General features: G+C 45.0%; 1 protein-coding gene across 1 annotated transcript in view; it reads right to left on the bottom strand.

Moving 5' to 3' along the window:
* The window catches only part of PTPN13 (protein tyrosine phosphatase non-receptor type 13), a 187,154-nt gene that overhangs the window by 81,742 nt on the left and 90,282 nt on the right, over positions 1–15,130 (bottom strand). Inside the window, 3 exon segments of the mRNA XM_048509456.1 lie at positions 2,299–2,392; positions 3,974–4,069; positions 13,011–13,577. Of these exon segments, the coding sequence (XP_048365413.1) occupies positions 2,299–2,392; positions 3,974–4,069; positions 13,011–13,577 (757 nt within the window).

Below are 15,130 nucleotides of genomic sequence, written 5' to 3' on the forward strand. Positions count from 1 at the left end.
TGTGGGGGTGTGTGTGTGTGATTTTCCGCCCCTCCACATGATGGATCTTGTGCATCGCCAAGTAAGTCTACGTAGAAAGGGTTTCTGAGTGCCACCCTCTGGCAACCCGTAAGCCATAGGTGGTTCACCACCACTGCCTCTGTAGACAAATCTGAAAGAGACTCTGACAGCTCTGTTGTGGAGCTTCTGTCAAATAATACAGATGGTCAAGTGCTCTTGGAAAAGTAGCAAAATCTCCCTTTTGTACAAGTGACAGAACTTTCTAAGCAGCAATGCATATAAGCTGCTATATATACAGTCTTTCTGTCTGCGTTTTGAATGTACTCTTGATTTATACTTCATACCCTGTTTCCCCTAATATAAGACATCCCCGAAAAATAAGACATAGTAGAAGTTTTGCTGAAGTGCGAAATATAAGGCATCCCCCGAAAGTAAGACATAGCAAAGTTTTTGTTTGGAAGCATGCCCGACGAACAGAACACAGGAAAAATAAGACATTCCCTGAAAATAAGACATAGCGCATCTTTGGGAGCAAAAATTAATATAAGACACTGTCTTATATTCGGGGAAACACGGTAAATGTCTGGTAATGCTCTAGAGCCTATTTTACATGCCTAATAAAGGTTGTTGTTGTTGTAACTAATTACTGGTGGAGATATAATTAAGCAGGATGGGTCCTGGGGACCGCCACCAAGAACAGCAAGCTTTCCAAAGCACAGGAGTATTGTGCTGGCATTTTGGGGTTACTGATCTTACCTCAGAGATATATCAACTGGAAAAGGAAAAATACATTCTCAAGATTATTCAGCATTGAGCCGGATCAAGCCGCTACCAGCCAAGAAGCTGGGCTCCTGAAGTCAGCGGGGTGAAGAAATGATTAAGAATTGGAGGAAAGGCTGTAGACAGCCGGATAAATTCTTGTGGGAGGATAAAAAGGGAGGGGCTGATTTCAAGCAGAATAAGGCGCAGCCTCTTGAAAAAATTACAGCCCTGCAGTCTATTTTGCTCACAGCTATTTGTGTTGGCAACAAATGTTTAGCAGCTAGAAACTTACTACACTGGTAATTCTGTTATTTGTAAAAAAAGAAAAGTCTGGTTCTTCTTGGGAAAGGAATCGCAGTATTGGAAAATTACAAGGCACGTTCTTACAGACAAGCTTAAGGATAGGTTCACACAAGTGGACATGAAACTGTGTGTTGCGAGTGTTAATAGTGTCTGCTTCCAGGCTGGAGTGTGAAAAAGTGTGTGAAAGCAGGTGGAAAAGGGTGTCCGCTGTCACGCCGCTGCCACTCCCACCCAGCCCCTCCCTCTTTTCTTATCACATCTCTGGAAACTTCCCCCCTCCCCACACCCAGTATGGGAATGGGGCAGGGGGCGGAACTATCCGTTCAAGATACATTGCAGGCTTCGGTACTGATAACTAAGAAACTAGCTGACGACTGGACCCAGCTTAATTACATGCAACTCATCCCTCTAATTTTTAGACACTTATCCCTTTCTCCCCCTGTATATGATACGATCAAGTGTTTGTGCGTTTTAAAACAACACTTCAAATAAAAGAGTCGCATTTTGGTTTAGGCACACCCACGTGTATCTTAAGGAATGAGTCAGAAATACTTCTGCCTCCTATTTCAACCTCAAACTGATGAAACCCAAAGATGTTCAAGTTTGAGCAGAGCAGATTTAGGTGGGATATCAGGAAATTGCAACAGAAACCTTTGCAAGGTTGGGCAACACAACACATTCCTCAACAAGACAGTGGCATCCCCCTATTCTTTTAAAAAACACAACCACACCTACCTCAGTGGAATTATATGGTTATTCTGTAGACACACTGCACTTATATTTTCACTTTTTAAATTCAAGCACTGAATTTATTATTGGTTGGTTTTGTATGTTTAGTGCCATAAGTGTGGTAGGTTCTTTCATTTATTTTCTGCTTGCTGTTCTGCTATGCTTCCCTTTTTGGTTTGTTCTCTGTCTCCTCTATTTCCCCACATAAGATGTATGTATCTTCCCTTCCACAAAGAAATCCACAAACTGTCCCTCTCACTGGGAAATTTGTACAGGAAAAGATTTAAGCATTCTATCACAGACTGTATGGGCAAATTTGCACAGGAAATGCAAGGTATTTGTGTTTCCTATTCCTCTCAACATTCTGCATTTTTCATGATATATATATAAATTACAAGACATTTTGCTACGATACACAGATACATTTTGCCCACAGAGGGGCAAAAAGCAAATTTCAGAGACCGAAAATTAGGATTTATAAGAGAATAGTTGCTCAATTTTTACCTTGATCTTTGTCCCTGGATTTGATTCGATGGAGAAGCATCGTCTGAACTTGGACCACTGGAGTCATCTCTCTTTAAACCTTCTATTCTCTTCCCTGGAACATAAAAAAATAAGATAAAATGGAGTTTTATCCCTGGAACATAAACAAAAATATTGCCAAAGCACCACAGATTTCACTCAACACAGAGAGCTAGCTTTAAAAGAATCAGGACTACAGGATATGATGTTGAGAGGCAAAGACAGGAGTCAAATTCCTTGATGTATTGATACTTCAGATTTAAACTTGCTTAATATTCATTCTCTTTTCCTACAAGATCCTAAAAAAGGCTAATTCTGAACCTTCAAACAGTCTTCAAACCACCACAAAAATGCAACAAATGCTATGATCAGCCAAGGACAAGGAGATCCCCTTACTGCTGCAGGAGTCTATTGAATATCATGCAATGATGGACATAGGAACAGCATAGGAACAGCAATACGTGGCATTCTGACGAGAATAAAAGAACACAAAAGGCACTGCAAACTAAAGCAAGCTGAGAAATCAGCAGCAGCTGAACATAATCTAACCCAAGTCAGACATAAGACCTTATTTGATGACACAGAAATTCTTGACACCTCTGCACATGCAGGATAATGCACATTCAATCCACTTTATTGTTTGAAAGTGGATTTTGCTATTTTGCACAGTAAAATCCGGTTTCAAAGTGGATTGAAAGTGCATTATTCTGCATGTGCGGAAGGGGCCTGAAAGTACTAGATCAGTTTGCACAGGGAAGCCACTGAAATCCACAAACACCGAGACAGTTTCAACAAAAAAGAGCGTCTGAAAATCAACACTTGGTTACTAAAAAAAAACACCAAAAACCAAAACCAGGGGACTTTTCAAACATCATTAAACAATCCACCAAATACTACAAACTGTTTCCCTCTCCTCTTCCCATCACCTCACCTCACCTCACCTCAGGAGCAGCAGTGGCGTAGTGGTTAAGAGCAGGTATACTCTAATGTGGAGGAACCGGGTTTGATTTCCCGCTCTGCCCCCTGAGCTGTGGAGGCTTATCTGGGGAATTCAGATTAGCCTGTACATTCCAACACTTGCCAGCTGGGTGACCTTGGGCTAGTCACAGTTCTTCTGAGCTCTCTCACACCCACCTACCTCACAGGGTGTTTGTTGTGAGGGGGGAAGGGTAAGGAGTTTGTAAGCCCCTTTGAGTCTCCTATAGGAGAGAAAGGGGGGGATATAAATCCAACTCTTCTTCTCCTTCTTGTTTCTGAAACAAGTCACATAAGTTCAAACCACCAGGAGACAAACAAATGACACTGCGAATGAACTTTACCCAGACACTTGCAAATATTCCTCACCCACTAGGACACATATCAAATGCAAATGAGTTCTACCTGGACACTTGCAAGTGCATCTCAGTCCACCCACCTAAGAGGAGGACAAAACAGATACCCATCACACAAATCACTCCACGCTGTGCCATGGAGAGAAACGCATCTTACTGTGACGTGCCTCTGAAGATGCCAGCCACGGATACGGATGAAACGACAAGGAACTAAAACCACAAGACCACACTCCAAAAAACCTACAACAGCCAGTTGATTCCAGCCGTGAAAGCCTTCAACAATACACACATTTTGTATGTTTGAAATTAAAAAAAGCAGTTTATACCTTGTCTAAAATCGACATCAGAAGAAATGAAGGACGGGGCTTCACTGTCCGTATTGTATAGGTCACTGTAGTAAGATCTGTACCTTGGTCCGTGTTCTGCAATTGGTTTAAAGAAAAGAAAAAAGGGAAGGGTTAACCCAAACATCATCAAGAGCAATTAAAGTACCACCTCATTTGCACCATTTTGAGACACAGCAAAAAAACAACTAGTCCCTGCTTGGATCTTTCTGCAAAGTGAGGAACACCATTCATGGAAACCATCCTTTCATACACAGAACACGCTAAGGCACCCAGTTCTGTATTTCTTAATCTAAATTGGCTGGTGACACAGCAGACCCTCTGAATTAAAGTCTGAAGGATGCAGTTAAGTTGCTAAGGACAAAGCAGCTGAAACTGATGGGGTCTAGAGGATTTTTGCTGATTTGGTTAAGAGCCTAGGGATACTTGATCCAGATTTATTGCAGAAGTAGCAAGTTGAGCTGCTAGGAGATTAACCAGCAAGTTGAGCTGCTAGGAGATTAACCAGCTCTCATTCACTGTAACTAGGTTTAGATAGAACTCAAGGAAGTTCTCCACACCGCTCTGGGGTAGCCTTTCACAGCTCTTGTTCACTGTAATGGGGTTTAGAGAGGAGAACTTATTTGCAGGGGTCTTGCAACCAGTGGTAATAATAATCGAACATAGCATTCAAAGCGCTTCATGTACACTGTCTTGTAGATTATGCATCATCACTATGTTTGTTGGTGGACCTTGGATCGTAAAGATCAGTGAACAGTCTTGGAATCCTTACAATAGGCTGACCAGACGTCCCGCTTTTGGTGGGACAGTCCCGCCTTGAAACAACTTGTCCCGCGTCCCGCGGGTTTTGGAAGGCTGCCGCACTGCCTTCTGGGGCGCAAAGCAGTGCGGCAGCCTCCCGCGCGGCCGCAGGAGCGCATGGCCTTCTGGGGCGCTGCCGTTTCCCGCCCTGTGACAGGGTGGGAAACAGGAGTGCCCCAGAAGGCAGTGCGCTCCTGCGGCTGCGCGCACATGTGTGCGTGCGCCCGCCTGTCCCGGTTCGCAAAGGTGACCATCTGGTCACCTTACCTTACAACAGTCCTGTAAGGTAGATATTATCACCATGTTGCACATGGGGGCTGAGAGAAGGTAGATTGCTTAATGTTTACTGAGTTTGTGGCAAACTGAGATTGGAACTCATGTCTCCCTACTTTGCATCTCAGTTTCTTAGCCACTGCACAACAGTATCTTTAAATAATTTTTTTAATTGAAGCTAGTAATGTGTTCAACTGGTCACAAAAAAGGTTTAGATAACCTTTAAAAACATAGACAAATAAAGAATGGAACAGTGAGAGGTTCTCCCTAGAAACCAATTTGCACATAGTGATCTGGGCTGTCGAGTCTATTCACTCAACAAAACAAAGTTCTCACCGTCGCCGCAACACCACACAAACCACATTAAAACCTTATCTGGAGACCAGTGGATTTATACATCCGTACATTTGAAACACAGAGATTATGTCAGGAAACAAAAGCATTGTGTGTGCTCTTGCAAGAAAACCACACATAAGCATATAAAAACCTGAAGCTCCCCTTTTAAAATGACATAGAAAAGCAGCATATTACTAATGGGAAGAAAACAGCTGTGTTTAGGCACAAGGTAAGCAAGCTACAGTTTAACACTTTAGATCAGGAGGGGACTCTAAATACAAAGTTTTTTTTACAAAGGAACAGTAAAATACTATTTGTTTGGTAACGCTACGAGATTTCTTAAACTTGACATTGCTTAAGGCCTTTGTGAGTCTTAATCCCGCCCTGAAAGGAAAGAGAGTTATTGTGGGGAAATGGTAGATTCAGGAGATTGGGCCTGGGGGGGACTTTTATTATTATTATTATTATTATTATTATTATTATTATTATTATTATTATTATTATTATTATTATTATTATTATTATTATTATTATTATTATTATTATTATTATTATTATTAATTGGGTTTATAGACCGCCCTCCCCCGGAGGGCTCAGGGCGGTGAACAACATGTAAATAGAGCACAAATCAAGTTAAATTCCAGTAAATATAAATTCAGTAACGGCTCTAATAAAAATAAACCCTACCCCATTGCAAAATACAGTACATTATTGGGTAAATTGACATTAACACAAGATGGCCATATCAACCCCCCCCCCCAAAACTCCAATGGGGGCGGTAGGATCCGTTAACTTGATGCTGTTGTAAGAGAAAAGTGAGAGGGAGGGGGCTCCCTATCAACGCAAGGCTAGGAGCTCACCAACAAAGCGTCCGGTGGAACAGCTCGCGTCTATGCAGGCCCTGTGGAACTCAGCAAGATCCCTAGAGGCCCGGACGTCGATGGTGGTGAGAGTCTGCCTGATTCTGGCACCAGGCGGGGGCCAGAGCTGTAAAGGCTCTGGCCCGGGTGGAGGCCAGCCGTATCATTGAGGGGCCAGGGATCACCAGTAAGTTGGCCTCTGCTTTGTGCATTGTTGGCTTGAGGTAATTTCCAGAGCAAACCCAGAAGTGATGTCATGCCTTCAATGCAATAGTGAATTTTAAAAAATTCATCTTTCACCCTCCCTACCGAACCCTGGTTTGCATGTTCAGCCTCTGTCATCTACAGCTAAAAGGATCTCTGTAGTCGGAGCTCACGGAAGACCTGTCTGTGTCTGAGACTTCGTAAAGCTACTGCAAGTAAGAGCAAAACGTACTGGAATTAGGCAGATCGAAGTTCTAACTTAGCACAACACAGATTCATACTCTTACTAAAATGAAGTTATAGAAATTGGCTCGGTCGCGGGCCACTTTTGTATGAACGAAGGTGCATACAATAAACAAAGCTCGGTTTTTTTCTCTATGCAGAGGAGCCAAAACCTATCCAAGTTCAAACCAAATCAATGCCCTTCATGGGACCCAGTCTAACATGATTCACTGGGCACCCTTGACTCTCACAACACACTAGAATGCACAAGATATCGTGATACAAAGTCTGCTATAGAAACTGGGATGACACTGGTAGAGTTCCCAGCTCTAGGTGGGGAAATACCTGGAGATTTGGGGGGTGGAGCCTGAAAAGGGCAGGGCTTGGGAAGGAGGCTGACCTACCAGGGTACAATGCCATAGCGTCCACCCTCCAAAGCAGCCATTTTCTCCATGAGAACTGATCTCTGTTGGCTAGACATCAGTTGGAATTCCAGGAGATCTCCAGCCACCACATGGAGGCTACCAACCTTAGAAGACAGCCAAGCGTTGACAGGAGTATCTGATTGTCTAACTCTTCAACCACAGAGAAGCATCCAGCCCAGTGGCGGGGCTACCGGGGAGTGGGGGGCGCCACACACCGGGTGCACGGCTTTGGGTCACGTGGTGGGTAGAAAATTCCCCCTTAGTCAGCTGGCTGCTCAGCTTACACCCCCCCCCCCACACACACACTTACTTTAACAAACACACTTACTTTAACTTTAACAAATGGAGCGGGCTGGAGAAGAGGCCTGCCTGTGTTCCCTTCCAGGCTGCAAATGGTAAGTGTGTGTGTGGGGGCACCATGGGGGGGGGGCGCGTGCGAAAAAGCCAGAGTGTGCACCGGTCGCACTCTGGCTCAGCTACGCCTCTGATCCAGCCAAACACATCCGTGAAAAAGATGCTTCTTGTTTCTGCTACTAGATGTACCCAGACATCACAGCAAGTTCTAAACAAACAAAGGCTCGCGGGCATTGCCACAGTGTTTGCTGTGCTCACAAGGTCCCTTCCCTACCCCTCCTGCCTGCAGAGCTTCACTGGACAGGTCTTAGTTCGATCAAGCTCCAGTTGGCCCTGATATTCAAATGCAGATGTCATAGGACCATCAAGCAGGTCATAGGAACAGACCACATTCTTCAGATGCGCCATTTTTTTTTGCTGTCAAGTCACAGCTGACTTATGGAGACCCCATAGTTTTCAAGGCAGGAGATATTTAGAGGTGGTTTGCCACTGCCTGCCTCCATGTCACACCCCTGATATGTCTCATAAGGTCTCCCATTCAAATACGTTGAGAGTGTGTGACAGGCCCAAGGTCACTCCGTAAGTTTTCACGGCAGTGCGGGGATTCAAACCTGGGTTTTCCAGATCATAAGAACATAAGAACATAAGAACAAGCCAGCTGGATCAGACCAGAGTCCATCTAGTCCAGCTCTCTGCTACTCGCAGTGGCCCACCAGATCCTAGTCCAACGCCTTAAACGCTACACTGCGCCATCTCTCTAGATATGCCAAAAGGCATATGATAGTACTAAATATCATCCCACGTCTTATCCAGTCTGGAAATGGGCACTTAGTCTCCCCCTCTAGTGACTACTCTGGGACAAGGAGGAGATTGGGTAGCCCCCATGATCAAGGAGTCTTCCAAGACGTTACTTCCTCGTCAACTGAGGAGTGGTTAAGGAGAGGGGCTGGGAGACACTGCAGCAGGAATTGCAGGGAGTGAGACTCTGACTTTTTGGCATGGCTTGTTGGGCTGTCTTTAAAAGGGGCAGCATATCAGTGGTTGAGGGAAGTCCACACTGTTCACTCCAAACACAACAGAATTGGGGTCGCCAAAAAAAGGGTGCGGTTGCAGCCATAACGTCACTTACTTCGACAACCACAGAAAGAAGAGCTGGAGGGGTGGGGGTGAAAATCCAAATGGGGGGGCACAGATCCACCCCCTATAAATCTTCAATATATTCCAAGATTAACTTCCAACACATTTTTATCTTTGGGCCATCACCATCTGCCCAAAAATGCATACTAAGGAAGAGAAGGAGGCTTTTGTTCGTATTTCCTCATGGAAAATTGCTTCATTTTAAGAAGCATTGCCTGAAACTAGTCCTTAGTACTAGGATTTTCCGCACTTCCCTCAAAGCAGGGGAAAGTATTTCTAGAGTTATCAAAATTAAAACCATAACAGTGTCTTTTTCCTGTGCCCATCAAGCTTTTCCCTCTCTTTGTAATGCAAGGAGAGGGTACAATCCCTCACAGAGTGACTAATTAAAGAGATTTTCTTTTTTAAAAGGCAGAATGTCAGTTAAATATCTCAGGAACCAGAGTTACAGCTTTAATTGCGGACAATGCAGAATAAATCACATGCTCGCAACAAATTTGTCAATGAGCAGCTCTGGACCGGAAGAGCCAGCAGATCTAGGGATGCTTTCCCTCTGTAGTTCCGGGCACTTGAAAAACAAAAACCAGGAAGGATTTGGGGGCAAATCCTGGCCCCTCTATGATGCGGCTGGCCTCCACGCGGGCCAGGACTTTTACAGCACTGGCCCCGGCCTGGTGGAACACCCTTCCTCCAACTGTCCGGGCCCTGCGGGACCTGGGTGAGTTCCGCAGGGCCTGTAAGACTGTGTTGTTCCACCGGGCCTTTGGAGTGTCTGGCCGCTGATATGGTGCCCCCTACTGCTCCTTATTGCCCTCTGGTTTTCAGGGCTGTTACATCAGGGTCCCCTCATATTGAGGGGCCTACCGTCCCCCCCCCCTTTTTTCTGGGGGTAGGTTTTAAATTTGAGGTTGGACGCCTGCTTTTATGCTTTTATGTATTAATTTGTTTCCGCTGGTTTTAGGTTATTTTAGTGCTGACATGAGATGGAGCTTATGTCTTTATATTGTATATGTGTTTTGCTCCTGTTGTCTCTGAATCCTTGCTGTTCACCGCCCGGAGCCCTTCGGGGATCGGGCGGTATAAAAGCCGAATAAATAAATAAATAAAATAAAATAAATAAATAAAATAAATAAAAGCTGTGACCATGTGTTTTTGGATTTCCAAAACTTGTGTGAATGGGAACAAACAAATTGTTGCTCATCAGCAAGCTGGGCCAAGCCTTTTTGAGTACAGTCACAAGCACAAATCAAACATTTTAAGAATAAAATTATTCTCCTGCCTCGCCCTAAATACCGGGAGTGGTTTTCTACCTGGTTGCACAAATTGCACGTGCACAGAAATACAGGGAAAGTTTAACTTTACAGCCAAGGGTTGGGAAACCTGTGGTAATGCGGCTGCCCTGTGGTACACCTTCCCGGTGCTCTACTGCCGCAATAAAATAGAGAGAGGGAAGCAAAGCGGAAAGTAACCACTGGCCTGGGTCACACTGATTCATGCTCACCTGCCCCAGCTCTCTTGCATTAATGGCTTGGACAGATTTATGGAGGAGAAGTCGATCTCTGGCTACCAATCTTGATCCTCCTTGATCTGAGATTGCAAATGCCTTAGCAGACCAGGTGCTCGGGAGCAGCAGCAGCAGAAGGCCATTGCTTTCACCTCCTGCATGTGAGCTCCCAAAGGCACCTGGTGGGTCACTGCGAGTAGCAGAGTGCTGGACTTAGATGGACTCTGGTCTGATCCAGTAGGCTCTTTCTTATGTTCTTAATGGCAACAGCTTCTGCTCCCAACAGTTATAATTTCTCATTGGAGCAGGCAAGTGAACAGTGGCAAGCAGGAACCCACTACTGCGTGTTTTCTGGCACGGAAGAAAGAAGAAGAAGAGTTTGGATTTATACTCCACCTTCCTCTTCTGTAAGGAGACTCAAGGTGGCTTACAAGCTCCTTTCCCTTCCTATCCCCACAACAGACACCTTGTGAGGTAGGTGGGGCTGAGAGAGTTCTGAGAGAATTGGGACTAGCCCAAGGTCACCCAGCAGGAATGCAGGAGTGTGGCAACACATCCAGTTCACCAGATAAGCCTCTGCCACTCAGGTGGAGGAGGGGGGAATCAAGCCCAGTTCTCCAGATTAGAATCCACCTGCTCTTAACCACTACACCACAATGGAGGGAAGGAATAACAGGAGCCCACGCCTTCTAGCTGTAGTTGCAGATGAATGCTGAAGGAAGTCAAAGGGGTAGGTGGACCCCACCTTTCCAAGGTGGCAATCCTTCTGGAAGGACACGATGCCACTAATCCAGAGAGAGGGTACAATCCTCGCTGTTGCTGTACGGTGGCAGAGCTTCCAAAGGCTGCTTAACAGTGCCAAGGTGGCCCGTTTTACATTTAATTCACAGAATCATTTCGTTTTTAAATTTAACCTACGTAGGTCAATACTCAGTTCCGGAAGGGTTAGTCTACTGTAGCAAAACCAAACAAAAGTCCAGTGGCACTTTAAAGACTAACAGCACTTATTTCTAGCATGAACTTTTGGTAAGTCAGAGCTCGCTTCCTCAGATGCAGTGGAATATAGAAAAACATTTTCTCAATTTTGATGCAGAAAATTACAGAAGAGGAAGAAGGAAAGTGAGGAGCTGAGCAAAGACAAGCCTGGTATCATAAGTTAGAGACTTGAGCAACACTCAGCCTTTTTATAGCACTTTTGCGTATCCAAGATTGCTGTTCCTTCAGTAATCTTTACAACATCCCTGTAAATTCAGTCAATATTGTCTCCTTCATAATGAAGACGGAAAAATACCTACTTGCATTAAATTACCTAGTGAGTTCATACAAAAGGCATGATTTGAACTGAGGACTCCTGACATACACTCCCAGGGTACTTTCAGATATTAGTCTTCGGCCCCTTCTGCATGGGCCAATAAACCCAGGCTGGGGACAGGGAACAGGCTGTTTTTTGGGGGGGATTTTGCACGGCTCCCGCCCCTAAAGCAAGGCTGCCCCGCGTTTCCCCCCTGCAACGGGTTATTTGAGAATCGCGCTATTTGCAATCCTTTCATTTTAATGCATTTTGCAGCCACTCAGGAGCGAACGGCTGCCCCAAGAAGCGCTTTATTTGACTACGCTTCCTGGTTTTTAAACGTCTCCGCCTAGTAGCTTTGTAGCCACGCGGGGTTGCAGGAATGTCTCATGACAGCGCGAGAGGTCAGCATGGCTGTGGGGGCCATGCCTACCCTCCCTCGTGTCAACGCAGTATGGGAGATGAGTTTGTTTTTAAAAAGCCACGCCTCCGTTCAAAGGCACGACACCAGCCCGCATTGCTTTACATGCTTCAGTCGCTGCCTGCATGGAGGCGTGCCAACAGGGCAAGAGGGAGAGCGGCAGAGGTGGGATCCAGCAGGTTCTCACAGGTTCCCGAGAGTAGGTTACTAATTATTTGTGTGTGCCGAGAGGGGGTTACTAATTGGTGATTTTGCCACGTGATTTTTGCCTTCGTTATGCCCCTCCTCTCAGCAGTAGCACGCAGAACTTGAAGCAGTCTAGCAGGAGGTGCACCGGTGTGCATGGCAGACTGCGCCTGCGCGCATTCGTTTCCCGCTCAAGGACCAGCGCAGAGGCTGCGTCCTTGCCACAGCCACGCCCAGGAATGCCCCACCCCCAGAATGCCCGGCCACGCCCACGTCGTGCCCCGCCCAGCCCCATTGACGCTACACCACAATTTGAATCCCACTACCATGGGAACCTGTTACTAAAAATTTTGGATCCCACCACTGGAGAGCGGGTTCCTTTATCCAGCCTGCAACCTACTCCCCAGAGCTATGCGGAAGGGGCCTTACAGGGGTAGGGGTAAATAGCTTTGTAAAGCGAATGTAAAGGCTAAAACGGCCAGACCAAACAAACAGCTAACAATATAGGTATGGCTGCATTTCAAGCTACACACAAAACAACAGCCAGAACGATACTGTGGTTAAAGCACTGGACCAAGGCTGCAGGAACCCTGGAGTTTAACTGGATGACTTTTGGTTCTTTAATTATTTGCCCATTTAATTACCAGGCATTGATGATTTTGGGACTATTTATTATTTATTTATTTATTATTTCATTTTTATACCGCCCTCCCCCGGAGGGCTCAGGGCGGTGCACAACATTAACAGACAAATAAAACAAGAAGTTTAAAAAAATTTTAAAACGCAGCATACAATTTCCAAATCCAAGTAGGTTTAAATATTTAAAATAGATGGCATCCAGCCAGCTATTGAACTCTGTAATTCCGGATTTTTTTTGAAAACACTGTTGTATGCTGTTTTGAAATTTTGAGAACAGGCTAAGGAATTTAAGTGAATGAATGAAATAAATATAACGTATCATCCTATCTTTAGGACTGAACACAGTGTGTAAGAAAACCCACTGACCTTCCGCATCCATGGCTTGCCTCAGTTGATGAAGCTTTTTCTGCCTCTCTCGGATCCTGTCGAAGGCACTTGAAATGGCTGCCGATGTTGAAAATTCTGGCACATGGTGCACCTGATCTAGTTTTTGAGGGCCAAATATATCACGGGCTATGCTCCCATCAGAGTATCTTCCCTCCTTGCTTCGAGCCGCTGCTGAAGTCCGTCCTGCAACCGTCGCTGCGTGATTGTGGTGTTTGTGACAATCCCCAACATGTTCTCTCTCAGTCACTGAGTCAGTTGTGGATAGTAAGTCTGAGGAGGAAGCCCAAACTTTCCGTTTCGGACGGGCGTCGGCTCCGGCGTTACCATTCCTTTCCAAGTCGGCCGCTCTACACCGGTACGGGCAGCAGGTATTTGTGGCATCTTCATGACCAGAGTGACCATGAAAGGGGGAAAGGCCTTGGCAACACTCTTCTTCACCTCGGATAGACAAAACCCCCATCGACTTGCTAAGCCCTTTGTTAAACGAGGCTAGCTGACAGAGCTGCGTTTTGCGAATTTCTGGAGCATCCACCATGGAGCTTCTTCCTGGAATGAGGAAAATTTATCTTGTAGATTTACACATGGCAGATACATCTATTTTATTAGCAGTGTAAAGTGTACAACTTAAAAATGAGCTTTGATTTGGGGAGGGGGGGGCAGGTATTTGCAGACAAATACATTTCTCAGCAGTTGCCCAGCTATGAAAAAACTTGCACCAGGACTCAATTTATCAGTACAAGAAAATTAAAATTCAGTCTGAATGATCAAAATGATAATGTTTGTGTCAGTCTGCTGCAAAATGCTGGGCTTCAGCTTGAGATTTCGTCTTGTGTAAACATCTAATCATCTGGAAGATGTCATAAACGGCAGTCCTAATCCAATTGTGAGGCATGCATAGCCCTCTGAATTTATGCCAGCCCTCTATATGGAAATGATTTTTTATTCAAGTACAAGTACAAGTACAAAGACCTTTATTAGGCATAGTATGCTACAGAAAATTACAACAAGAAAAGGTATAACGTTTGCTATTAATTCCCTCTTAGTGACATGACCTGCAACAAGTAATAAGCTGTTTTCCGTAAAATCAGAGGATCATTGCTATTAAATAGTTTTACCATGCAAACTTTGGAAGAGGCTTTACCCATGATTGATGATAATAAATGATAATTCCCTCTGTGAATTATATTTTGGACAGTAACATAAAATATGCTCCAGTGTTTCCACTGCAGTAGGACAATGTGGGCATACTCTGTTCGATAGGGGGAGCTTCTCAATCCGACCTTGTAAAAGGGCAGGGGAGAAGACATTACATCTGGCTCTAGTCAGAACCCAGCGTTGTTTGGGATCTGAAATTTGTGATAGATAATTGGCCATCTTGTCCATGTCGGGATTGATACCTAGGTGTAATGGGGAGCATGATGTTGTTGCATGGCTGATTAATTGGGAAATGATTCCAGGGGGTACAGATGCCCCGAGAAATGTCAAAGAGAAGGAAAAGTTTTGCCAGAACTGTAACAACATCTTCAGTAAACAGTTTTGTTTATCTCTGTTGTTCAATGTATAGCAAAGGTTGCATTTGGAGGCATGGGTGATCCCAATCATTAAAAACCACACCTGCTTCTATCCAAATTGCCTCACCTCTCCATCTGCTTGCTACATCACCCCGGGTTCTGTTTCTTGGTCATGATGCCGGGAGCAGAGGGATTCCAAAGAAGGTTAGGGAATACTTTCGATTGGATGAGAACCATTTTCCAATCTTCCACCCAGCATAACCAAGAAATAAAACCCAGGAAGGTGTTCAGCAGACAGAATCTGGATTGACACATCATTGAATCGGTGATATCTTCAATCATTCTCATCTCCTGGATCTCGCTTCGGCATTTCACACACACAGAAGAAGTTAATTATGACAGGGTCAGAAATCCTGGCAGCTCTTCAGATGTTCATGGGCTACTATTCCCATCCACCCCTGCCAGGGAATTGTAGCCCATGAACATCTGGAGAGCCGCAGGTTGCAGACCCCTGTGATAGCATCATATCCAGTGGCAGTGGGATTCTCCCAGGATCAGACTTGATTTTTCAGTCCTTGGGGTTATAGA

The sequence above is a fragment of the Sphaerodactylus townsendi genome, linkage group LG10, assembly GCF_021028975.2.
Source record: "Sphaerodactylus townsendi isolate TG3544 linkage group LG10, MPM_Stown_v2.3, whole genome shotgun sequence".
In the NCBI taxonomy this organism is placed as follows: domain Eukaryota; kingdom Metazoa; phylum Chordata; class Lepidosauria; order Squamata; family Sphaerodactylidae; genus Sphaerodactylus; species Sphaerodactylus townsendi.